A 26,618-nucleotide genomic window follows, 5' to 3' on the forward strand; every position below is an offset into this window, starting at 1 on the left:
AAACCCCATTTCTGGCAAAAATCTTTAATGAGTGAAAACAAAAATGTTCCAGTGCTTCCACGACACCTCTCTCAGAGCCACATTGTCTCACTTTTATGCCTCCCATTGTAGAGACTGGGCCTGGCTTTAAATTAATAACAAGTATTTAATGAAGGTTCAGGGGAATTAACATACTGCCTACTCTTTAATTGCATTTAACAAAAATATATCCCAAATTTTTTGTAAATGGTTTGAAAAACACTACTGAATAATTCTGGCAACGATGTGTCTTTTACGCACAGACGCACAGACATGGGCAAAAGACTGCAGGATATCTGTGTTCAAAGTGAATTAGTGGTGCTTGTCTAACACTGAGGGCTCAGAAGGTCAAAACATTACTAGGAGGGATAAATGTGTGGAAGAAAAGATTACATGCTTCCTATTTCAGTCCTGCAAATCTCTTTAATTGACTTAGTGCAGCCTTGTAACAGTATGTGGCTAAGACAGCAAGCAGACATTCGTGCAAATGGACAGTGAGTGCAGAGGCTGAGCATATTGCACTTTTTGTTGTTTGTGAGGCAGCTGTATTCAGGTGCATTTTGTTTTGGATTCAATAGAAATCAGCAGGACGCAGACAAATCAGCAAAAAAGATTTTTGGAAATGTTGGTTTCAATGTTAACAGCTCTCTACATGATGATGAATCTAGCTGAACAGGTGAGAACCTCTGAGAACTCATTAGAACAAGCATCACACCTTCTCATAAACTTCATATAAAAAAAGAATAAAATAGATTTGGTTTAAAAGTAAGATTTTGTTAATGTTTTAAGTGAAAATGTGTTCAGTAAATGTTTATTTCTTTTATAGTAAGCAATTTTTTTCAAATGTGTTTCACTCACGAAATAGAGAAATTTGCAGGAAGTGTCGTTTGACCAGACACTGAGAGATGACTGTTTAAACAACCGAGTCTTTAGAGAACCTCTTGGATGTTTGGCAAGAAGCAATGATGGCAGCATGTTTTTATTCTGTCTGGAGGATTAACTTATTGGACACTAAGCAACTACATGATGATTTATGAGATTGATTCAGTCTGTATTTACATCATGTTAATTAAACTGTTCAGATGACCCCACATCTTTTAGGGTACAGGTCGTTTCAAACAGAAAATCTAATGATCTTCACCATCTAAGAGAGTTATGCTGTAGGAGATAGATGAATTACTGTAGGATTGGTTTTGACGCAGATGTCCAGGCTGTTTATTCTGTAGAGAGTGAACTGACTCAGGGAGGACAAGATGGAGACCAGGTAATTACAGCTTAGCGTGCTTGAATATGACATGTCCTAACAAAAGCAGGGGAAGAGCAGACCAGCACAGGTCAGGTTTAGCGCCAGTGGTCAATTTAAAAATTGCGGTTTCTGTTAATAACTACACATCCTACACAGAGAGCATATTTAAAGGAAAATGACTGTTTTTGCTGACACAAAATGCAGTCAAAAAATGCAAAAAAATTCAGTAAAAAAATGCAACAGAAGTGACCTGTGTAAAGGTTATAGAACATTCCTTAAATCGTTTTCATTTGACCAGGGATGTCCATAAAAGTGCTGTGCCCCATGTGCATGCATGTGTGTGTGTGTTTCAGCTGGGTGTGAGATGGGTTCATCAGAAAGATGCTCTGCCCTACATGGTGTCACAGCCACTGCCCTGGCAAGTTCATTACGTCTCCCACAGCCGAAGAAGTAGCAAAGCTGAGGAGGTCAGTGTCAGTTTACTTCTTTTATGTGACTGTCATGTAATGCTAATACCCCCCCCCTCCACACACACACACATTCAAGTTTGTACCTCATTGCTGTCACTGTAACTCCAATTTTTGTTATTGCCTTTTACACAATTTCTGCACTTCATGTTGTGTATAAATGTCTTGATAAATGAAACTTATGTCATTGTTTCATCTACTTCTGTGTTTTTTTGATTTTGTAAAATGTGACATTTCCTTTAACATTTTATCCAAAAAATACCAATGGAGCAGAAGTACAAAAAAAACTAAGCAGATCACAAACAACCAATTTGTACTGAATTCATACAGAACATATACATAAGTCACAGAGAAGGTGTACCATTCACAATGACATTTCTCCTACAGTTTACAAAATGAACTGCTGTTATGTTGAGTGCTGCTTCAATGGTGCAGTAAAAAGGAAAACACTGGGAGCAGTTGACCCTTATTATTATTGTTGTTTAATTGTGCACAGTACTGTGTTTAAGACATTTTAGTGCATACCAGTAGTTTTAGATGTTTATCACATTCTTTTTCTGCCCACAACATGACCACCATGTGATCAAAATCTCACACGTCATTAGCTATTATCCTCTGTTAACCCTCTTCCTCACTTGCGCAAGTATATTGCAGCAAGGCAATATTTAAGCACCTAATCTCCCTTTATCTCGCCCCACACACACACCTTCATTCACACACACCCTCCCCCTTTCAGGGCCTAGCCGATTAAGCTCAGGACAATGTTTAGGTGATTAGTCTGATGGGGAGAAGTTTGACATCTGTATTACAGAGTTGGACAAAGAGTACCTGCCCAGAATTACTTACCAAAATGGCTTCTCTTTTTCAGCAGGCTACGCATAAAACATAAAATGCATATGTGGTTCTGGTGCAGCCATATTATCACAATCAGTATCACTTTGTTGTGCAGGGGTTAAAGTAGATGAGGAATATTAGCACAAACGCAGAGGAAAATATGTTGTCTATATGACAATCACACATGCTATAAATGTGCTATAAAACTATTATATACAGGATATTACAGAATTCTAAAAGAGGAATAAAGTTTTAAATACTTTACAGTTGTGCAAATAATATGCTTATTACACAGAGCAGATATCACACAACTAACACCAAACGATGTTTCAAGCGACTTCACTCGTAAAATCATGTGAGTGCATCACGCTCCCATCGACTGGACCGTTTGGTGTGAGGGGCTCAGGAGAGCGGTTTACACTCGTCTTTTTTGTCTCGTCTTGACGCTCTGATAAAATCAGCTGTGTTTAAAATTATCACAAGTCTTTAGGGTTTGCTCATGCAAATAGTGAGGTGGACAATGTAAAACATTAATAAATTGAATGAATGAACGAATGAGTGAAGGCTTTCCAAAGAAGTGTTAATTCTTGGGATGACTGACCATCTCAGAAAATCCTGTGTGTTTACTCTTTCTTAGGCAAGGAGGGTCCACACCTGGCTTCTCCTCGTTCTTCTCAAATATGTCATACGTCTTGATGATTATTTCCAAATCATTTTATTAATTTAGGTTGCTAAATATTCATTAACTCTTATGATATCCACAATGCTTCCATTCTTTTCAATCCAAGGAGTATACTAGCTTTAAAAATAACAGCTGCAGGCTTCAGGCCTCCATTAGGCATTTAACTGGCCCTCTCTGGAACGTGCCCTGTTTGTTAATACGGCAACCTTGATGATAAAAGTTAAAAACTATTGGAGTCTCAGGCGGTGGCACAGTGGCAGGTAGTGTCACAGTCACACAGCTCCAGGGTCCTGGAGGTTGTGGGTTCGATTCCTGCTCCGGGTGACTGTCTGTGAGGAGTGTGGTGTGTTCTCCCTGTGTCTGCGTGGGTTTCCTCCGGGTGACTGTCTGTGAGGAGTGTGGTGTGTTCCCCCTGTGTCTGCGTGGGTTTCCTCCGGGTGCTCTGGTTTCCTCCCACAGTCCAAAAACACACGTTGGTAGGTGGATTGGCGACTCAAAAAGTGTCCGTAGGTGTGAGTGAATGTGTGAGTGTTTGTTGCCCTGTGAAGGACTGGCGCCCCCTCCAGGGTGTATTCCTTGCGTCCAATGATTCCAGGGAGGCTCTGGACCCACTGTGACCCTGAACTGGATAAGCAGTTACAGATAATGGATGGATGGATGGATGGAGTCTCAGGTCTTGGTATTGGATTCAACACATCATTTAAAAGCTATATTTAGTGTTTTTTCTTTTACCTTTAGCCCAGTATACCAACAATTCAGGAAATGGGGCTTGTATACTCATTTGCATTTGGCAGTAAATAAGCATCTCTTTATTTCATTGTAATTAAAACAGCTTGTTTTCAAAAAGATAACATTTCTGAGCATTGTGATAAGAGCAGAGACAAAACCCGAAACCCTGCTGCATAGTTTTAATGTCAGTGGCATTTTAAGAATGTCATAGAAACATCATTCACCTGCATAACTCTCCTCAAAGAATATGTTGTGGGACATTCCATTTATGAGACGATGCAGACTCCATGAGATAAGGCAGATGCACGTTTGATAGTGTACAGTCGCTGTAGACAGAGGCATTACATTTTCAGTGTATATTGTGACTTAAAAAACAATGTTCAGTATGTTCACTGTGAACCCATGTGAACTTCATACACCGCTGGTGTGTTTCTAACAAAGACAAGAATTGGTGGAGAGTTGTTCTTTACTTTAATGCATTCAAAAGATGAGTGATTTAAGACAAAGCACTTGGGCATTTATTTGTTTGATGTGATAAAAATCTGAACCGCTGGGACGTTCACGTTATTAATATGAAAAACTGGGCAAGTAGACCCCAAAAACAATCGTCTCAAACTAACCTTTATTGTAATGACATATATTCCACCTATGAGTAAAGCACCTCTGCACTCTCAGAAAAGTCTGAAATGGTGTATTTTAGAACAAAAGAGGCAGATCCCTGCCTCCTGAAACCCATGTGAAATTTAGGCTTTGATGATTCTGGATAATGGCAGAGCCTCTTAGTCGACTTTGTGAGTCTACATTTTGTGAGTTTGTACTAAAATAAATCATGAAGAATACGTTTTGAGACAGCAGACCTCCTCTTGATTTTTGAAAAAGTCTGTGTGTCGGGATCTGTCCCTCTTCTCATTTTCTCCCTGTTCTCTTGTGGTTTGATTAGGTTTCCTCCTCCTTTTGTCTTTGGCCACGCCCCTCACCTGTGAGCCCGCAGTGTGATTGCTCACAAGTGTTGCCCCTTACTCGTTCCCTTTATAAGTACTGTGTACCACCCTCTGTCTGTTATGTGCTTAAGTTTGACTGTTTGTTTATTAAACTTTGTGTTTTAATCAAGTCACAACCCACGCACTTGCTTTCTCTGTGCACCTTGTGACACCACGCACCAGAAACACTTTGATACATCAAAGATATGATATAGACTCACCTTAATGTTGTTTTTCAGTTGTGTGTGTGTGTGTGTGTGTGTGTGCATGGTGAATCCAAACCACCATTGCATTTTCCAGATAGACGGTGGAAACATTTCAAAATGTCCTACATTTACTTTTACTACACCTTTTCATTTTGCTTTGTGTGTGGCTTAATGCAGGAGCACTTTCTGACAGTAAATGGTTATAAAACATTGGACACAATTCCTCTGCTGTCTGCTATCAGCTTGTCCTTTATACACTGCCAGTGCAGCGTGTTGGAGCTAGCTTTCATTAATTCAGCACATTATACTGGTTTGGTCCACTTTAAGCTCACCTCTTTTCTGTGTGAAATGAGTCAGATATTGAACCCCCCGTCGCCACCCTTCTCTCTTTTTTATTTAATGGTTTTAAAGCCTGTATTTGGTTTCGTTCTAACCAGGTCTGTATATCTTACACCGCCCAATAATCAGCACAGAAATGGCGTGATAGATTTGCAGACGAGGCTTGGGTAGGGACAAGGGAGAGACTGAAAACAAAAACAGAGCCAGGAGCTCCTTTAACACACGGCACACAAGGAAATGAGGACACAATACTTTACAAAACCACTTTTGCTTTGTTTTCCCTGTAACGGCTCCATACAGAGCGATTTAGGCGATGTTAGTCTTAATGACACCGCTGCTCCTCTGTAAAAGACTCTTGGTGCTGTACTGGTCTAGTCCTGTCCCTCACTGAAAACATTTGATCCAGAATTAAATAAAAGACTGGGTTTAAATGACTTGCTTATCTTCGCATGTTGTTTTTATTTACATTTTGCTCAGCATTCCACTTTATTTTAGAAATGGTGCTTGTGTGTGAAGAAATGTATTAAATAAATAATTTTAAAAAATGTCTACATCAACAGCGAATGTATGTCACAACATGTAGGTAACTGTTATAATTAATATAGAGTTTGGCTATATGTTTTAAACTTATCTACTGTTTTCAATGTCGTTTCAAGTAGTGCGACCAAACCTCCTCTTTTACCCGGACATGTCCTCTTTTTTAGACTTAAAAAATGTCCGGGCGGAATTTCACAAACGTCCGGGATGTTGTTTTTCTAGAGCTTACATAGAACTTCGAGAAGCGTTTCGTTCACAAACTAGTCCCGCCCTCCCCTACTCCGATTGGTTCACTTGAGTGAGAAGAGGGCGTGGTGAAGTAGCCTAAAATCTTCTGATTGGACGGTCTGACTGTAGAGCTACCGTTATTGGTCGATAACCTTCTCTGTAAACGTTTAATTGGTCAGTCTGCACGTCAGTAGTCCTTGTTAACGTCAGGCAAAGCTCCTGTACCCACTCTCTATGCCGAAACGTAAATGTAAGTTCGCGGATGAATTAGCAAAGAAATTCCCATGTTTTGTGTAGCAAATAAAGTTGTGAAGGACCTAAAAGCACACATAGGTTCAGCTAAACATACAACGGCAGCGAAGGCCCCCCGACACGTGTCCTCTTCTTCACCATCTCAGAGCTGGTCACCCTACTCAAGAACCTATTGAACGACCTCTTGGCCAGTGAAACCCTAGCTGCAGAACAAAGCTGGAGCGTCTCTAATAACTTTAAACGTTATGATAAATGCCTATGAGCCACAGACATCATTCCATTGCACTAAACATGAATAATGTACTATAAATATACCACTGCTGTGCCCTAAACATGGTGATCCAATGGGGCTGGGATTTAGGTGGAATTCCAAAGCACTAATTATTTTTCTTGGTAAAATGTATGAGAATACAGTTTATTAAAATATGATACATGCTTTAACCACATGTGAATATATTAGCACCATGGTTCCCAACCACTTCAGCAGTTCCTGCCTTTCGCCGATAAAAATATTCAAACAGGCCTCATCCATTTAATGCTGAGTGGCAGCTTGTTGCGTTATTTAACTGTCATTTCTTAAAATGACAGAACACTCCACCAGCAACGTCTGTCAATCACTGCTTCATCCCGAGAACCTGGTTCTGTCGGATATTTTGGATATATTCGGCACCTCTCATATCGGAGTGTGTACGGTTCACAACCTGTTCACACCCATCAATCACCTCTGTGTTTTTAATGTGAAAAAATATTGTGCCCTGGGCCCTGGAACACAACCCCCACTTCTGCTTCCGCTGTAAAGTCTATGGATTTTCACTTGTTTATATTTGTTTTCATGGATTTTGCATGGATTTTGTATTTATTTATTTTTATTTTTTTTGCAAGAGTCAATTTTATATTTCTGTAAATGTTTAAGCGCGAATGTCAGCTTTAGAATTCATTAAAAATACAATTTAAAAATGTAATAAAAGTGTTTATTGTAATAACACTGTGTTTAGTAATTTACTATGAACCTACAGAAATGATCAGAATGTATAAAGTCACACTAATATCTACATGGCAACATTTCACCATCCGTCTGTCAGTCTTCAGAAACACAACGTATAAATTTATCACAAGAGGGAAAACTGCTTAGATTGTGTTTGTACACGATGTTTATATAAATCTTGATTATGTGCATTCTATTGCAGTATGAAGGTCAGAGGAGGAACAGCATGGGTGTGTACAGAAAAAGTAAGTTTAAAGGAAATCTACAAATGGAATCTTTATAATTTGTTTGATTTTGTTAAGGTTTTTATCTCCTAACCTCAAACATTTAACTTGCAGATTCAACATCTTGTAATGGACAACCGAACCCAGTTAACCCTGAAGGTGCAGATAAAGCCGCTGCCACCATTCAGCACCAATACAGAAGATATCAGCAGAAGAAGCACAAGGAAACAAAATGAAGGAGCAGCTGCTTGACTAAAGAAACACTGTGAATCTTCTGGAACAGGACCATTGTCGCTGCACAAAGGAGAACAGAACTGGTCCTAGAGAAGAAGCATTAGGCAACATCTACTGACACCTACAGATCCACGTCCTCTGTCCTTGTCCATGTAGTTCTACACAGTCACGCGAGGACTCTGTGTTACAAATAGCTAAAAGCATTCACTGTGTCACACAGACAAAACAAGTCTATGGGTCGATAATGAGATAAACAAACAATAGACCGAATGGGGACAGGAAAAACCACACACACAGAGAGAGAACAGAACACAGTCCTTTTCATTACTCATTCCACTCTTGTGTGATCTGTTATAGTATTGTGGTGTGTTGCAGGTATGTGCCTGGCGTTTGGATGTCAGTTGTATGAATGAATGAATGAATGTGTGCTGAGTGAATCACACATTTATCCAAACATTAAATCAAAGCTAATGTAAGTAGTGTCATTATCCATTCATCAACATTCAATAAATGTTTCACCAATGAACAGCTACACTCCGCCCCCTAGTGGTTTCATCAGATTTACCTAGAATTGTCTGCCTCTGTTTTCTCGGACTCCTAAGAAATGTGAGAAAGACACTTAAAATCTTCTGGTCAGAAACATGTATTTGTCAAATTCGACTTATCTTCTGCTCCTTTCGTTTGTGAAGTGATTAACATTTATACACATTTATAAACACAATGGCCCTATCTTTGTCCACACTCAGATCTGAAGAAAATAAAATATAAACAACACAAGTCATAGAAAGATAGCTTTATTGCACAAGGTGTCAGAGTACTCTTTTTCTGTTTTTGTTTCGTTTCATAGAAAAAAAAACTGTATAGTTAAACACAAGCAATTGCAAATTGAAGCAACTTTTCCATAAAAGTTTATGAATCCCCGCTGCATTTTTTAAAACTTTTTTCCCCTTTTTTAATTTACTGTATTTTCCCTTTCCCTTATCTTTTAATTACCAGCAAAATATTCAAGCATGCAATGCCATTTTTCTTCAAGATAACTAAACAAAACCAAACAAACCAACAAAATAAATAAAATAAATAAAACAACCAACAATAGAAATGAAGAGAATTGGAAAAAAAAGTTTAAAAATAAAATAAAGCCAGACATGTTCTCTTTTGGGATCTCGTGCCCCACTGAAAAATCATGTGTAAGATACTTTTGCCAGAAGTTATATATTATATTATTTTTAATTCCCTCACATTTAAAGTTATACTTTTAATCAGACATTGTAATTGTGCCCTGGTTACTTCTGGAGATGTCGAAAATAGTAATTATTTATACAAAACACTTTGTTATATACAAGAGTAGTTATTTGCAGATTAGAAATTATGCCGACAGGAGGGGCCTTGGTAAAACAGGAAATCTGCTCGGTCGAGGAAGTGGGGCAAACTGGAGAAGTCCTGGAGAGCAAACAGCGTGGATGGGAGTGGAGCTCGATTGGGACTCCACCCGATATCAACACAGCTTCTCTTGTGATTGCTTGGAGCTAAGGGTCCCTGATTTGGACTAATGTAACAGACCTGCCCCGTAGCGTAACAGCTGCATTTCTCAACATAGAAACGATTAAATAAAGAAAAGCGTAGAAAAAGAATGGGAAACACCTTACCACTATAAATATTTAAATAAATACAAAAATTATATCGATCCATTGGCTGTCTATTGAACACAACACATAAGGGAATTTCCAGTGGCGAGGTGAACGTTTTAAAATGTTTATGATCACGTTTTATCGTCAGAACAAGTTTGAACAACGTATGGCCGCGAGGATAATGGCACAGTCTAATAATGAAACCTCGACATGATTTTATTCCCCGGGCTTACGTCTGACTTCAGACAGACAATGAACCCAGCTGGTGGTTTTCTGTGCTTTAGCAGCAATGAGAGGAACACTTCACGCAGAATGATCACTTTAGGAGACTCTCTAAGGTTTCGGGTCAGTGACAGGCTGTGAAAGGAGTGCTGGGGAATCCTGGGGCTAAGATACGCTTTGCTCGCAAGGCACTGGCTACACCACAATTTCATCCAGTTGTTTGATGGTTTTTGACGCAGCTGTGTCAGCTTTCACTGTTGACTCCCATCAGTCATTCCTTAACGCAGCTGCATAGTGCCGTAATGCAGACGTCTTAAACGTGAACGCTGTGTTACAGAGAGGTGCCGGGGCCATGGGTTTGGTGTTGACTCCTGAATTAAACTGATCTTAAAATTAAGATTGTTCTCTTGTTAGTCTTCCCAGTAAACAATTAGCCGGTGATTCAACGTTGAAATAACGTAATGACTGCCGTCTAATCAACGTTCTCTTAAGGTTGAAATTGAAAGTTGAAAAGACGTCCAAATTGGTCCCGAAATAAATTACTTGTATAAAACGCGTTTTGGACGTCCACTGACGTCATCGATTGGTCACCACTTAACTAACTTATTAAGATGGATTTTGGACGTCCATTGACGTTTAAAATATGTCCTTGACGGACAGACTACTTTTAGACCTCTTTTGAACGTCCAGGGCCGTTCCTTGTTTACTGGGTTTGCTTTAAACACGTTTCCCCCAGGTATGTGCTGCTGAAGCTTTGGGCACAGCTAGAGAAGAATGCTGGGTTAGATGAAGGTATGTGGTGCATAGGATCAGTGATGATGGTAAAACCAGTGGAGCTATTACTAATGCTGTGAAAGTCGGGCGAATGCAAAGTTATGGGATCAAACTGGGAATGAATCCAGAGGAAACCCTGTTGCTGTAAGGTGTAATTAATTAAATTATGTCTCTCAAAGCTACATTAGCACTGGCCTTTGTGGCATAAAAATACAAGTTGCCATGTCAATGCTTACACACAGGCAGACGCCATCGAGCTGAACGGTAACCACTAAAGACTTCGTTCTGATTCCTGAACAGCACTAAAGCTCTGACCCCAAAATGACCCCTCAGTATCTAGAAACACCTCACTTCCATCATCCTATTCATTATGCTCTTTTTCATTTGGGTTGAAAGTTAGTTACCCGTTTACCTCTCTTTCTCATCTCTGGTTCTACACTTTCTCTCATTCTGCTGCTCCTCCCACTGAGCGATTGTCTTCAAATCTTTTTTAAAATATAATTTTCTTTTCTCAATTAGATATGGCATTATATCTCTGTTCTCACCACTTATATATTCATTATATCTTTAGATAGAAATATATATATATATATGTGTATATATATATGTATATGCATATATTTTGGCAAGAAACACTAATATATTTTATTTGTTCTCTTTTGTATTGCAGGAGCCCTGATGTAGTGTTTTGTCCGTTGAAGTCAGTGAGTGGTTGGTTCATATTTTTAGTATTTTCTGAGTGAGCTTGGCTTTGGGAGTCAAGTAGGTGAAGAAAAAAGGACATTTCTATAAAGTGTGTCCATTACTTTTATGGGGTTAGGACTCGGAGGACTAGTGTTATCCCTCCTTCTGCCTCTACTCTTCCATCATCCCTCTGTGCTACTTATTTTAAACCCCACGATACCGTATCCGTACCACTGCAGAGAAACACGGGCCAATACAGCCCTCTAGTGGGAGAGGAATAAAAAGATTAAGGAAAATAAAGATTAACAAATGCAGAAAAGCTACTCAGCAACAGCAGATTTCGCTTCAGCTCCCTTCACTTGTCTTTCTCTCCATCTGCTTCTGCTCTTCCCTGTCTCTATTTACTGAGAGCACATCTTCTCTCTTTCTCCTCGTATCGAAAAGCCTGCAATCTGTTCTTCTAGGAGAGGCTGTCAGGTGTTCACAGTGAGGATGAGGGAAGGGGTTGGTGAAGGGAAAGAAATGAGGGTCGTATGGCATCAAGCACAGACAGATAAACTAACATTAAAATGAATGCCTTTCTTTCATATGTAGAAAGAGAAGGGAGCAAAAGGAGGGGGCTAGGAGGAGGACATGGGCGTAATGTTAAACACACAATGATTTTCACACTCTCAGATTGCTCCACCCTTCTCTCTACAGTTTGACTGGAAAGGATCTGAATCACTCCTGATGCGTGGCTGGAGACAGGGAAAGGCCCTTTGCATGTCACAGCTCTGACCAGATCTCTCTGCTCTTTCCATTAGCAAACAAAGATCAGGCCCAAAAGTGCAGGTCCTTTGATGGGTGCGTGCTGACCACATGTGTACATATATATTTACATATATAACCACACATGCACACACAGACACACACCGACACACATGGGTAGACTTCAGAAAACTCTGTGGATCCACTCCCTCCTCCGTAGTGCACAAGTTCAGATTTTTTTGGGGTGGGGGTGGGGGTGGGGGGTTAATCCAAAAGAAAACATGGAAAAAAATACAGTTTCCATCCATCCTCTGTGAAATAGCTCCAGACATCTTTTTTTTCTCTTTTTTTCTGTTTGTGTATAAAATAGTCAACACTTTTGCTGTGTCATCAATTGCATGAAAAAAATCTCAAAGACTCAAATTTTCTGGTAGCTTTCGCCAGTCATTGAAGTGTTTATCTGAGTCCAGACCAGTCTGGCAAGTGAGGGGCAAAAAAAGGTAGACACCAGGGTTTATTCTTTTATGCATAAGCACTTTCCGAGGCAACGCGTCGCAGCATGGTTTTGCTTTTGCAAGAGACTTAAAAAGAAACACTTTCAACAGCCTAAAAAACATCTAGACAAGTTAATGTGAAACAAATATCTCTTAAAACCTTTGAACTTTCCTATTGTCAAAAAGTCAAATTAACAAGTGCACATGGAAAGTAGTTCGTGCATAAGGTCCAAGGTGTCTTTAACAGAGAGAGAGAGAGAGAGAGAGAGAGAGAGAGAGAGAAAGAGAGTGAGAGAGAGAAACAGAGAGAAAGAGAGAGAGAGACAGAGTGAGGGAGAAAGAGAGACAGAGAGAGCGAGAGAGAGAGAGAGAGAGAGAGAGAGAGAGAGAGCAAGAGACAGAGAGAGCGAGAGAATGCAAAAAAAGAGGTATAAGGATACTGAGGTTTGACATATTAAAAGAGTGTTAAAGGCCAAAAAAGGGACAGGAAATAAATCATTAAAAAGCATAAAGAAAAAAGATTAAAAGATAAAATTAGAGAATGATACAAAAGGTGAAATACATGGAGGCAAATAGACAGAGAGAGAGATAGAGAGACAGAGAGAAAGAGAGAGAGCGACAGAGAGAAAGAGAGAGAGAGAGAGAGAGAGAGAGAATGAGAGAAAGACCCCTGTGGTGGACAAGCCCAGCCAGCGCAGAGTTCAGCCCCCCTGGGAGGCTCCAGATGTATGTGAGCATATGTGTGTTTATATATGTAATTTATGTGCGTGGGGAGAAAGAAAAGGGGCTACACCAGTGTGTAGGACTTTGAATACGCTCCGGCACTCTGCTTTTGCAGTCTGCCCAAGCCAGATGAGCTGCTCTCCAGAAGAGAGTCTCTGGAGCCCCCGACCTTGGAGCTACCCGCCATTCCACTTCCTCCTGTGGAACCAGTGCTGGTGACAGCGCTAGCTGCAGCAGCTGCCGCACCGGTGCTTTGGCCAGCCGAGGAGGTGGACGAAGAGCTGGGCATGGTAAGAGTCCTCTGGGGCAAGGTGGCTGTGCCTGAGCTGATGCTGGAGCCACCTGTAGTGGTGCTCGAGGCGGGGCCTGAAGCCCCTGAAGCCCCCGAGCTGGTCAGGCTACTCAAGCCACCGTGGCCCAGTGTTAGGGACGGCTGTTTGGATGGGTCTAATGTCATGTGGCGGCCCTGTGTGTGGTAGGCCCGTGCTGCCAAGCCTCGGATTGAGGCCTCGCGTGGCGGCACCACTGGGCAGGGGTCATGAAGCTCAGCCTGTTTACGGAAGAAAGGATCCGTCTTCATATAGAGGGGGAGGTTACAGTACTCACCTGTGGACAGAGAAATATTACCCATTAGTACTGTCTTCTTCTTTTTTTAAAATTTATTTATTTATATATATATTTTTTAACAAAGACAAGCTTATCATGCACCTGGCTCACTTCTCTGCTGGGGGTGAAGAAGGTTTGACTCTGTGAACCCAGAAGTTTCCTTAATTTATTCATTTATTCATATAGTTTGTGTTAAAATAGTCCGACACCTCACATAATGCTCACATGATTTTTGAGGAATAGGCCAAACTGCTGATTCTGTTATTTCAGCTAATCGTCATCTGCATTAATTAGCTTCATGCTGAGGGGTGTTGGAAAAAAAACCCTTACCCACTCAGACATAGTGAGGCCAACAATGTTCTATTGGACTCCCAGCTACATAGTGTTAAACTATGACAGAGTGTATAGTGTATTTGTATATGTGTGTATTATGTGTGGGAGAACACAACACACTCCTCACAGACAGTCACCCGGAGGAAACCCACACAGACACGAGGAGAACACACCACACTCCACCAATCTCCTCACAGACACTCACCCGGAGGAAACCCACGCAGACACAGGGAGAACACAACACACTCCTCACAGACAGTCACCCGGAGGAAACCCACACAGACACGAGGAGAACACACCACACTCCACCAATCTCCTCACAGACACTCACCCGGAGGAAACCCACGCAGACACAGGGAGAACACAACACACTCCTCACAGACAGTCACCCGGAGGAAACCCACACAGACACAGGGAGAACAGACCACACTCCTCACAGTCAGTCACCCGGGATGAAACCCACGCAGACACAGGGAGAACACAACACACTCCTCACAGACAGTCACCCGGAGGAAACCCACACAGACACAGGGAGAACACACCACACTCCTCACAGTCAGTCACCCGGAGGAAACCCACGCAGACACAGAGAGAACACAACACACTCCTCACAGACAGTCACCCGGAGGAAACCCACGCAGACACAGGGAGAACACAACACACTCCTCACAGTCAGTCACCCGGAGGAAACCCACGCAGACACAGGGAGAAAACACCACACTCCTCACAGACAGTCACCCGGAGGAAACCCACGCAGACACAGGGAGAACACAACACACTCCTCACAGACAGTCACCCGGAGGAAACCCACGCAGACACAGAGAGAACACACCACACTCCTCACAGACAGTCACCTGATTTACATGATTTAAATAAGTGCATCAATAAGAGCTCTATTTAGGACTCACTCTTGTTGGCGCGGTGAGGGATAGGCACCGCTACGTTCTTGCCACGGTCATAATCCTGTGGTTTGGGCGGTGATGCCGTAAAGCGACAGATTCCTGGTTCAGATGGTGTGCTCATGGATGTCATACTGTCTGCATTGTCATTGGTGCCTGTGGTCATCTGATCAGAGGAGCTGTCTGAAATGAAGCACTCTGTGATCTCAAATTTAGCATGCTGCAGATGCTCCTCCAGCTTGGCATGCTCATAGGCACGGGCCAACTCCTCATATGTGGAAGACGCACTCTCTGTGGATACCATGCTGTTGCGGCCCTTGTCTGGAAAATGAATCAAGATCATGTGGGTGATACAGTTCAACAACATCAGAAACTTCAAATTCAATTTATGCAACTGACCACTGAACTGAACTGAGGTTAAACTGCAATCACAGCACTGTTCCATTTTTTCTTTTTACTGTCCTACATTGACAGGTTCAAATTGTTCAAAACTGTACAGCGTGTATGTGAATGTACCTGTGTCCTGCGACAGACTGGCACTGTAACTGTCGCTCTCTGTGACTGTGATGCCATGCTGGGAGCCTACGGTGCGCCAGTCAGAGGTCAGTGTGCGTGCAGGCGTTGATGCCTGGCACTTTGTCAGCGTCCACTGACTTGAGTAGCGGTTTCGTGTGCTATGGGCAGACTTCACACTTTTCCTTGACACTGGGTCTGAGGAAGGAGCAGGAATAAGTGAATACAGATAAAACCTTATTAGATAAAAGTCTTTCACAAATATCAATGTGTTTTTTGGAGAAAGAAATATAAAACTCAACTTACTGGTTCCTGGTCTAATGTCCGACATGTCAATCAAGGGGCCAGTGTTCTGAATAAGGGCAGGGTGATGCACAGACACACCTGTGCAGAAGCTCTGAGGGTTTACTGACTGGCTGAACTCAGTGTCTGTCACAGGTATTGTGGCTTTGTCTTCACCTGAAGAAGTATTGAACATGACCGTCATATATATATATATATATATATAAAGAGAGAGAGAGAGAGTATACTCTGTAAATACATGCCATGCACATACAGCGGACATGACTGACCGATTTGTTTGATTCCCTCCTTGTCCTCGATGAGGAGTTGCACACGTGGGATATCTATGTGCAACCGTGGCCCCTGAGGTGGGCCTTTCACTGGGGTATCGAAACTGCGATTGTTCTTACTGCTCCAATGGCGAAACAGACACGTGAACATACAAATACAAAAAAAAGAAAAGAAAAGAAAAAAAGTATTGCTACTGTTCTCATACAATAAACACACTCTCTGCACGACCTAAAATAGACTTAAAACAAAAGGCTATATTCTTACCTGATTAACATCTCTGCCAGACTCTTAGCATCTAAGGAAGACAGACGACAGACAACAGTAAGTAATTAATTCAGACATGCAATTTATTTATTTAAAACATCCTACCTTTCAGCTCAATTACTTTCCCTTTCCTATTTCTTTGTCACCAGTCCCTGTGCTTCACTGCATCAGTCTCGGCCCCTCTCACCTCTAAGTCTTTTCAGCCTCTTCTCTTTGCGTTTCTTTCTAATGATGAAGAGGAGTGCCATGCCTAGTGTAACCAGAATGACAGGACAGCCAATGGAGAACAGCTTCTTCACATCATCGCCCTCCCCTCGTGCAGACTTGATCGGGGGGATTGTGCCTATGTTTGGACAAATAAAAATGTGAAAGTATTGAAAATTCGTGGAAATATTTAAAAATCTTCTATTCGGAGACACCACTTTGTCCCTGTCACAGATAAAGTGTTTGGATTTGTCTTATTTTAAAACCAGCTGATAATATTTTAATGCAGTCCCAAAAAAAAAACCCAAATACATATGTAAAACTGCAATTAAAGCAATTTAATTAATAAGCATAAATTAACCGAAATATGAAAATAAGAATTGAAATTGCATATTTTGTAGTTTGGTTTTATCCTAAACAAAATAAACAGAAATGATACATAACCAGATAAAAAGAGCAAACCACATTTAAATCTAGTACATTTCTGTTAATTTAATAAAACTATTTAAACTATTACATTTAATACATCTTTTATAGTTCATTATAAATCATTTCCAATATAATATAATAATAGGAGACAATATTTGGAAGAGTTTCATGCAGAAGATGTTTTAACTAAAACTTACTGCCATCATAGTCCAGTGTGGCAAACTGGGATGTCTGGTTACCACAACCTGCACTGTTGCAGGCTTTCATCTTCAGCTCATACCAGGTGGCCTCACGTAGCTCAGCCAGGAACACATCAGTGGTGGCGTTGGTGCGCACACTTTGCCAAGCCCAAGTGCCCTTGGGTCTAAAGTCCAGCAGCACAGCGTTTATAGGGCATCCTCCACTCGTCCAGCCCTGCAGGTTGAGGCGGGCATGGGTGGAGTTGATGTGGGTGAACAGGGGCTGGTCCTTGTTGAACTGGGGCTCTGTTAAAGGGGAAAGACAAAGGTCTTTGCTCCTGTCGATGTATAATGAATGTGAATATTATACAATGTGTTTGGACTATGCCACAATGACTTTGAAATCAGGTCGGTTCTGCTGCAGTGGTTTTAATTTGAGAAGTCTCCCAGACTGTAAGAAGAACAGAATACAGAACATACAGCATCTTACATGAGCTTCTAGCACCATCAAATCACATGATTGGTCCGAAATGTCACCAAGCAACTACTCTATTGGCCACACCCACAGGTGTTAAAGTAGTCTTTTGAACCACCAGTGATGGCAGTATATTCAAATACTAAAATCATAATTCAGATTTGTCTCTGTGGGAAGAAAGAGGAACTTTAACAGTTCACAAAAAAATACTGATATAATATTTTAACAGCGGTGTTGTACCGTGCCCTAATGTGAGTAGAAGTTGATATGTTGTCAATGTTAAAGTCCTCTTTAGCATTCAGCTTTAGTGTTCAACTCATAAACTTCTCTGAAGGAACGCTGTCATTAACACTCTGTTAATGCTCATTAAGTCTCCTCAAACCAGCCTGCCCTCGGCCCCTCCCCCAGTTACTTATTATATACTTGATTTCCCAAAACATACCCAATAGAAGCTTCATTGCATTTCATCATTCAACAGAACTAAGAATGTTTTTAAGAACGGGTTGTGCTGCTGATCTTAGTTTAACAGACATTAACAAATGTTTAACGTGCACTTTCTTACCTCTGCCATGAGTCTTAGCCTCGATGATTTCACTTATCCTTCCAGCTCCCACACTGTTCTTGGCCGCTAACTTGACTTTGTACCAGGTGCCACAGCGGAGGTTATCCAGCTTAAAGGAACGCTCACTGGAGCTAATAAACACATCCCTCCATTCCTCTGTGTTATCCACAGAATACTGGAGTACGAAGCCTATAATCAAAAGCAATGTACACAGAAGTCAATATTGGTTCATAAATATGACTCACTCACTCAAACAACCACTTCACCTTCATTTAAACTCAGAGTATGTGATGAGTAAGTGAAGCTCATTTGCAATACAGCCAGCATTATATTTGTAACTATATGTATAAATGAATTGGGGAACTTTCTCAATTGTTGGGTGTAGATTTATAAGAGAAGTAATGCTTTTTGTCACTAGAGGGCGCAGAAACTCTACAGATCACTAAAGTGAGTCGTCACTAAAACGTCATTAGTTACACAGAGAGAGAGAGATAGAGAGGGATACGCTGACTGAGCAGATATGCAAATGGAGGCACAATATGGCACCCACAGCAGTCATTATCCATGGACCCGATATGGTGTGTTTGTGGCAGACCATGCGATACGGAAAAAAGCACGCTACTTTATTCAAAAAGAATGACCCCCCCAAACACTTACTTACAGACATTGTAGTAGTTCAACTGTTTTACAATATATCTTTAAAAATGGGACCAAACTAAGTCTCAGGTTAATGATGAGCCTAAAAAGTCGACTTGAAACCATAATAAAAACCAGCGTCTTAAAGATGGAGAAACAGAGGACTACATGGATGTTCTGAAAAGACTTGTGGCCTAAACAACCCAGACCCAAAACACCACATACATCTAGAGTAACAGAAACATGCAAAAAACAATGAGATCAGCACGGAGTGAGACTGATAAAAGTGGATATACCTCTGATAGAGCTTCCTCCATTGTCTCCTGGAATCCAAGCCAGAGTAATAGAGGAGGTCGAGGTGGTGGAGACTGTCAAACGTGGCTGGTCCGGGGGAACTGACAGACACGCATGCATACACAGTCAAATATTTTCCATGCTCACAAATTTGTCACCTGTTCCCACCCAAAGAACATAGTATGGAGTGGTGAAAAGTCTTACCTTGCACTACCAGGTTCACAATAATTGTATCGAAACCCAGTGTGTTGGTGGCGGTGCAAGTGTAGTACCCAGAATCCTCAGCTTTCACTGAGCGCAGCACCAGAGTGCCATTTGCCAGAATGTTTCGATGACCATCCTGAGTGACTGGTATAGCCGAATCCTCACTACAGTAGTCAAAATGAAACACACATCTTCTGTTATGTTTGTGAAACGAGAGCGCTTGTACAAAACCAGAATCTGAGCTGAAAGTGTAACTCGTACCTGTCTTTGGTCCATTTAATGGTGGGGGTTGGCTCGCCCACTGAACTGCAAGGAAGTCGCACCTCCTTCATCCACGGAGTTGTGACTGTGCCTCCGAAAGAGAGGATCTTTGCAGGAGCTGAGAAAGAGATGAGAGGGTTTGATGTTAAAAGTTTTAGAAAAAGAGACAAAGATCATAACTCTGAAACAATCTGCGTGTATAATGTCTGAGGATTTTTTACAATCGTAAAATTAGGAGGTAATTTCTCACAAATAGAGAAAAGCAACATGTTTGTTAAAAAAAAATAAAAATAAAGTGTGTTATGTTCAACTCATGAACAAATGCAGATTCACATACTATACCCTCCACAAACCACTCATCTCTCATCTCATCTGTCTTTTGACAAGCACTTAATGCTTGTTCTTTTGTGGTTTGCTGAATACATTATTGAGGGAAGCAGCCTGGAGGACGCTGCCTTTTACTGCTAGTGATCTGACCGAAGGAGGGGGAGAACTCAGTGCACAGTGAATGCACACTAGGCAGGCCTTTTTTCACCCTGTAATTCAGGAAGCACTGATTCAACTGCCCCTTAACCCCCCACCCCTCCCTTTTATGTACTATATTGGCCAGGTCATCAGATGCTATTTCTTCATCCATCTTGTCCTCCTTCATATGGTGCACTTTGCTTCTCATCACATAATTAACAACACAATATTCTTCCATCAAACTAGAGAGAAAAGACGAGAGAAGAGGGGCAAGGTGCTCTTAAGGATCTCGATGTCTTGTCAGCATTCGGTCACACACACTGAATGAATGAATACGAACCAGTCATGTTTTGGAAACATATAATAAAATAATAAAACGGTTTCTTGGGCTGGAGACAGGAAAGGTAGTCTGTTGGGAATCTGTTTTACTAATGTATGCCACAGAGACTCACCTTTGCCAGCTGGCTCCACAGTGACTTTCTCACTAATGTTGCCACGGCCAGCAGTGGTGACGGCCGCTGCCCAGATCAAGTACTGCTGACCTCGAGTCAGGTGGGTAATGCGGTAGAACAGCACTTCTGGGTTCGCCTCGTATTCACTGGGAGCCTGAAAACACCAGACAAACATACTGACAAAGCAAAAGAATAGGGCCCCAACATGGATGTCTTGTGAAAATGGAGAGATACCATTAACTCATAAGCGATCATTTCACTTTTTGTAGTCTGCAGTTTATAATAATTTATCTAATGCAGACGTATGAAATCTATAGTGTGTTTCTGCACTTATTGTATCTTTTTTTCTAAACTGCAATCATTTTTTTTATGTGTAATGCATCATATTGTAATAGTAGACTGATAATAACACACCTAACTCACAGACAGTCATCCAGAGCAGGGCTCAAACACAAATACAGGCATTTGGTGTTACAGTGTTTTTATAACTGACTTTAATCATGGTTTAAAATAAAATAAAAATAATTCTATTCTTTTGGACTATGAGGATCTTTAGAAAATGAATAGATGATAAAAATGTATTGGCATTAAGCAATGTCCTTGCAAAATAACCTCATGCTTGTTACACGTATTACACACTTCTACACTTTTTGACAGGCTTTTGTATTTGCTGTTGCAGAGCTACATTAAAGGATATTATTCAGTTTTAACACTTGAAAATGATAGCTCCTTCACCTTGTCTTGCACAGTCAATGCCATTCTACCAATAACCCACCAAGCAATACATTTTTTCCCCTTTCATCTATGAAAAGGAGATAGGTGGAGCTGTGTATGTGTGTATATGTGTGTGCGAACGCGTGGTGCGCCCCAGGGGAGCAGACGAGGAGACCCAGGGGGGCACACACTCTAAGATGAGAGGGAAAAGACAATGCCCCCAGACATGGCAATTGCTCAGACTCCCACATCTCTGACAATAGAGCTGGCCTAATGAGAGCTACATATCTGCTGCTCACATCAGCATGGGCAAGAGGGGGGGCTGAAATGCAGGAGAATACACACACACACACACACACATATGCATACGCATGCATGCATGCAAACTTTCAGTAAGGCAGCCATGTACATATGCTTTTTATATGCAAACAAATACCATAGAATTAAATAAACCATCGTCCACCCCCCCCCCCCCCACACACACACACTCAAATTGGATGTAAGGCTTTGCTTCAAGCTCCTTTGGTAATTGCTGCATGTTTAAGACAGCCGTGTGTTTGCTGTCCAGATCTGTGTTCATCACTGTGACTGTCTACAGCCCGCAGACACACACTCACACACACTCATCTCTTCTCTTCACTTAGCTCCCTATAACCCTGCCCTACCCACCTCCCTCACACCACTCTGAGCCATGACACTGACACTCAGCATTAACACTAATTTCTCTCTTGCCTCACCTTGCATCCTGTGTGATGTAGGTTCTTTTTTAAACTTCATTTTGGATAATCTAGTGTCATTGTTTTTTTTAATCAATTCAACAACTCTCTGGAGTGGCATGCGTTTCAATATTTGTTCAAAAATCCATCCATCCATCTCTTCTTTTGCTTTCTTTTTCTTTCTTTCGTTTTCCTTTGCCTTTTTTACTTTCCCTCCCTCTCAGTGGGAATGCGAGCAGGGAGGTATTGAGGGAGGGAGGCGAAGTGGTGTAACGGATATTGAAATATTCCTCCAGCGAAGAGATAGCGGTGATCCAGGGAGTGATAGAGGCAGATAATGAAAAGAGGAACAAAAGTACTCCCTGCATGGTGTGTCTGACCCCCCTCCCTCTCCTTCCCCTCACACTCATTTACATAGTAATCACCCCATGTTCAGGGAAAGAGGAGAGAGAGAGGGAGGGAGAGAGAGAGAGAGAGAGAGAGAAAGAGAGAAAGAGAGGGAAAGATCAAGAGCAAGAGAGAGGGAGAGGTATTTGTGAATGAGGAAAAAATGAGTAGGAAGAATGTGTGTGTGTGTGTGTGTGTGTCTGGACAGGTACATTAATTCAGAGTGAGAATACACAAATTGTGCATGTGCATGTGTACATCTGCTGGTATGAGTGTTTTTGCAGAGGAAGAGGTTATAAATGTGATAGAGCCTCTGAGGGGTGTGTGTGTGTGTGTGTGTGTGTTCTGTCAGATTGTTTCCTGCCCTTGCTGATGAACAGATGAGGTTGTCTAGGCAACGTGATGAGACACAGATATGCAAATGAGAGGGGGAGAGTGAGCTTACACGCACACACTGCAGTATGAGGTTCTCATTTTCACTCCCTCTCACACACACATCCTGCTGATACTGCAGCAGTACTCCACACAGTCAGACACACTCGTCACAGGCGCATTAAAACCAAAGATAGATACAGATAATTCTCAGGAAAAATACGCTTTAGAGCCTCAACCCAAAAATGTACTCAATAAATGTAAAGACCACTATACATTCAGTGCATTTCCAGTCAAAACAACCATTAAGTTACTACATTTTCAGCTTCTGGAAAAAAGGGGAAATACGTATTAATTTTCTAGTCTTAGGATTAAATGTATAAGCGTATTATAAACGTTTTTTTTTTTTGCATTCATTTCTCATGTTTTGCCTTCATTACAGATTCTACACTGGTGGGATTCTTGTTTTCATTCTTGGGTTTTCACGATTGGTCTGGAATATGGTCAGGGCATGTTTTCAATAACGAGACGATTCACGAGAATAAACTTTTTTGTCCATTTGTTTTTACTAATAAACAGCTTATTGAAATCTGTACGTCTTTTAGAGCCATGGTGAGGTCTTCTCACAGTGTTTATATTTTGCAGTGTTTAGATTTTATTCTTTGTTAGCATCTGACAGCAGGATTATGCAAATACACTGTGTATATAATTTCTTCTCAAATATTACCTGCAAATGAAACATTTGACAGCCATTATGACAAAAATGAAAATAATCAGTTGTGGTCTTTGCACAACACTGTATACAATCTTTTAAATATCTTACCGGTTGACCTGAGCCCGGACTGGAGCAATAAATTGTGTATTTACGGATGATGCCATTAGGTTTGTGCGGAGGGAGCCAGGACACCACCACACTTGTGGCAGAAGAGGGAACAGCCTTGATGCCTGCTGGAGGACCAGGGTCTAATAGACAAGGGAGGATAGATAGATAGATAGATAGATAGATAGATAGATAGATAGAGGTTTTAGAGTTCAGAAAAAAGAGCAATTAATATTCTCTAACTCAGATTACGTTGTTTATGTGTTTACACAGTAGGTGGATGTATTCAAGCACTTATTTTTCCAGGACTTCAAAGACATAATACTGAACGAAGATAAACGTAGTCTAGACCTATGCTTAGACCCAATCTGGTAAAGCAATGCCATATATGTGTGTAGTCCAGAGCCTTCAGTGCAGTTGAAGTGAGCAGGGCTGTTTACAGCTTTGGTGGACTTAGCTTTTAATTTTAAGAGGCTCTGCTGAGTAAGCATGCTGGAAAAAAATAAAGTGGCAAAGAAAGACAGATGTTGGCATAGTAACATATGCTTCTTGACACATACTGTGCAGAGCGAGTGGTCCGTGTGCATGCGTGGGGTGGTTTAGGGGTGTCTGCGGGTTTAAGGAGGCTTTAAAGTAAAGCACATAATTCAGAGGTTTAGTCTTGAAAGAGTTAATACCTCCAACAAGTTTCCTTTGGGCAATGAAATATCCAGGAAACGTTAAGAGAACAACAGTTTGATTTTTTGTTGCAGTTTGGAGTGAATAAACCATATTACTTGCCTAGTGCTGTTAATGCAAGTGTCTTTGATAATTATAATCATGGTTAATTACAGATAGTCGTGCATTGTGTGTGGTGATGCTAGTAAAGTAAAGTGGGAAGGCTCACTTTAAACTGTAAAATAAGTAAAAAAATCTTTTTATTTAATAATTTCAAAATTACACACAAAAACATGAACATTGACTTTTTAACTCGTCTTCTTAAATTCACATTTACGCATTTCATCTCCATATGTTTCATATCAAATATATTCAGACTTATGTCATCTACTCAGAGACACACAGAGAGGAAGTGCATATAAATGTGAATTTGGGAAGATTTGCAAAAATTGAGAGCAGAGGGTTAAAGCGAGAGCTGCTAAGTGCACCTCAGTAATATGCACCTCACCATCCTCATCCTGGAGGCGGGGCTGGACAAGAAGAACACAATGGACACGCAACTGATCAATTAAAAGTCATTCAGAGACTTTTTACGCAGTGTATAAGTAAAGGGCTAATACATTTGTCATTCGCGGACTGAGGAACTACAGAAATGTCTCGATTAAAAGACTCTCATCTGGGAAAATGTGTGCAAAACTGACACACACATGCAAATTATTCTAAAATATTTATCTCACACAAGCTTTGGCTGGAAAAGAAGAAATATAATCTTGTCCATTTCTCCTCTGTGTCTCTCTTTTTTCCCCCAGACCTTCTTTCTTTCATGCACCCTGGAAGTCCCACTCCCCAGGGAAGTAGAAAGACAGATAGGGCACTAATCCTGTGCCCACCAGTGTAAGCACAAACCTAATGCCTGCTAATCCACAAAGAATTAATCCTTTCCCTTGTGTTGGGTGGTAAGCTGGGCTGGGCTGTGACACAGACCCATGCACTTACACTTCAAGTCCCCACCCTTTGGCGTTTTAATTCTCATTAGCTGTGGTAATGGCACATCAGAGCTCAAATGTGCTGTAATTGCCAAGGTGACAGCATACAGCATCTAGCATCCTCTAGACCCGCACCACTCCACGACTGCCTCCAGCAAATATGGCTTTGTAACCAGGCTTAAACGTGCCTCATACTCCACAGTGCACTCTCCTTACACACAGATAAACAAACACTCACACAATCTTAGAAAGATATCGAAAGTTATACTTCTGAATAAATGAGGATTCCTTTCTCCAATAATATTTAGTGTAAGGAAGAACATACACAGGAGTGTGCACATGTGGACAAAGGGTAAAGGAACTGGTGTTTGGTTGTTTACAAAAACAGATGTGCTTAGCTTAGTTCCCCAGTATGCAAATGTGTCCTTTAGTTTCCATACACATGTACCTTCTGCATAAATAAGTATTTGGCATGAAGGATTAACCTTTTTTTGTGTGTATGTGTGTTTACTCACGATCCTCTCGGGTTTGTATGTAGAGGACATTGCTGCGAACCCCATCTCCTGCTTGTGTGTAGGCCAGCACCTGGACGCTGTAGTTGGTGAATTTTTCCAAGCCCTTCAGCTCCACCTGCTCACGCGTGGTAGTGATGTTCTGCATCTCACCCCATTCTACAATGGACAATGAAGGGTGTACTTCTTGAACCTCATTTAACTTTATTTAACTGCATCAACGTTTAAGTTCTACTCCATAATTTTATGTTTTATTAACACAGCAGAAGTCCACGGTAATACAGTGTGCTGACTGACAGAGGAGCAAGGAAAGGCAAAATGAGGAATTACTGGATTACAGACTGTGCACACACACACACACACACACACACACCTCTACTGGATCACAGTGTTACAGAAAATGCCAACATGAAATGAAAAAGCAGGTGTTACCATACACCAGCAATATTCATAAAAACATTTTGAAAAAATATTAAAGCAATGAATATAAAGATTATATAAACGTACAACTGCCAGAATTCTTAACATTCTGTCTGCTTTATGTACTAGAGGGTCTGCAGCATGATAGATACATAGCTCGATAGATAGATTGATAGATAAATAGATCGACAGATCAATAGATAGATACTTTATTGATCCCAGAGGGAAATTCAAGTTGTTGCATGCTAGGGTCTGCAGGTCTCCCAAACTGCAACAAACTTTAAATCAAAAACTGATAGAAAGACATATTTCTTTACAGTGACTTTGTTGATCTTTCCTAAGGATTCCAAGCAATCTGAGAGATAGGAGAGACGGAAAAGACATAAAAGTGCATTTCACACACACGATAATCTGAAGCGCACCAACACAAAGGCAATCACAGCAAACATAAA

The 26,618-nt window shown here is 41.1% G+C and overlaps 1 protein-coding gene and 1 long non-coding RNA gene across 5 annotated transcripts in view; one reads left to right on the forward strand and one right to left on the reverse strand.

Moving 5' to 3' along the window:
- The first annotated feature begins 1,592 nt into the window (after positions 1-1,592).
- Positions 1,593-8,513, forward strand: LOC136688681 (uncharacterized). Its single transcript, XR_010801376.1, has 3 exons — positions 1,593-1,731; positions 7,706-7,748; positions 7,842-8,513. It is a non-coding gene; the product is annotated as an uncharacterized lncRNA (long non-coding RNA).
- A 4,477-nt stretch (positions 8,514-12,990) lies between these two features.
- The window catches only part of dscaml1 (Down syndrome cell adhesion molecule like 1), a 110,303-nt gene continuing 96,675 nt past the window's right edge, over positions 12,991-26,618 (reverse strand). For 2 of the 4 annotated variants that reach the window (XM_066676920.1, XM_066676900.1), the window contains exons 19-33: positions 25,750-25,905; positions 23,595-23,734; positions 20,583-20,736; positions 19,666-19,783; positions 19,405-19,568; positions 19,203-19,301; positions 18,271-18,459; positions 17,252-17,539; positions 16,609-16,764; positions 16,422-16,452; positions 16,157-16,275; positions 15,891-16,043; positions 15,588-15,782; positions 15,081-15,392; positions 12,991-13,839 (exon numbers count right to left, since the gene is read on the reverse strand). In XM_066676920.1, the coding sequence (XP_066533017.1) occupies positions 13,298-13,839; positions 15,081-15,392; positions 15,588-15,782; positions 15,891-16,043; positions 16,157-16,275; positions 16,422-16,452; positions 16,609-16,764; positions 17,252-17,539; positions 18,271-18,459; positions 19,203-19,301; positions 19,405-19,568; positions 19,666-19,783; positions 20,583-20,736; positions 23,595-23,734; positions 25,750-25,905 (2,816 nt within the window). In that variant the 3' untranslated portion in view covers positions 12,991-13,297. Of the gene's footprint in view, positions 13,840-15,080; positions 15,393-15,587; positions 15,783-15,890; positions 16,044-16,156; positions 16,279-16,421; positions 16,453-16,608; positions 16,765-17,251; positions 17,540-18,270; positions 18,460-19,202; positions 19,302-19,404; positions 19,569-19,665; positions 19,784-20,582; positions 20,737-23,594; positions 23,735-25,749; positions 25,906-26,618 lie in introns of all 4 variants that reach the window. The other 2 variants (XM_066676909.1, XM_066676891.1) reach the window with 1 other exon arrangement.

The sequence above is a fragment of the Hoplias malabaricus genome, chromosome 1 (assembly GCF_029633855.1).
Source record: "Hoplias malabaricus isolate fHopMal1 chromosome 1, fHopMal1.hap1, whole genome shotgun sequence".
NCBI lineage: Eukaryota > Metazoa > Chordata > Actinopteri > Characiformes > Erythrinidae > Hoplias > Hoplias malabaricus.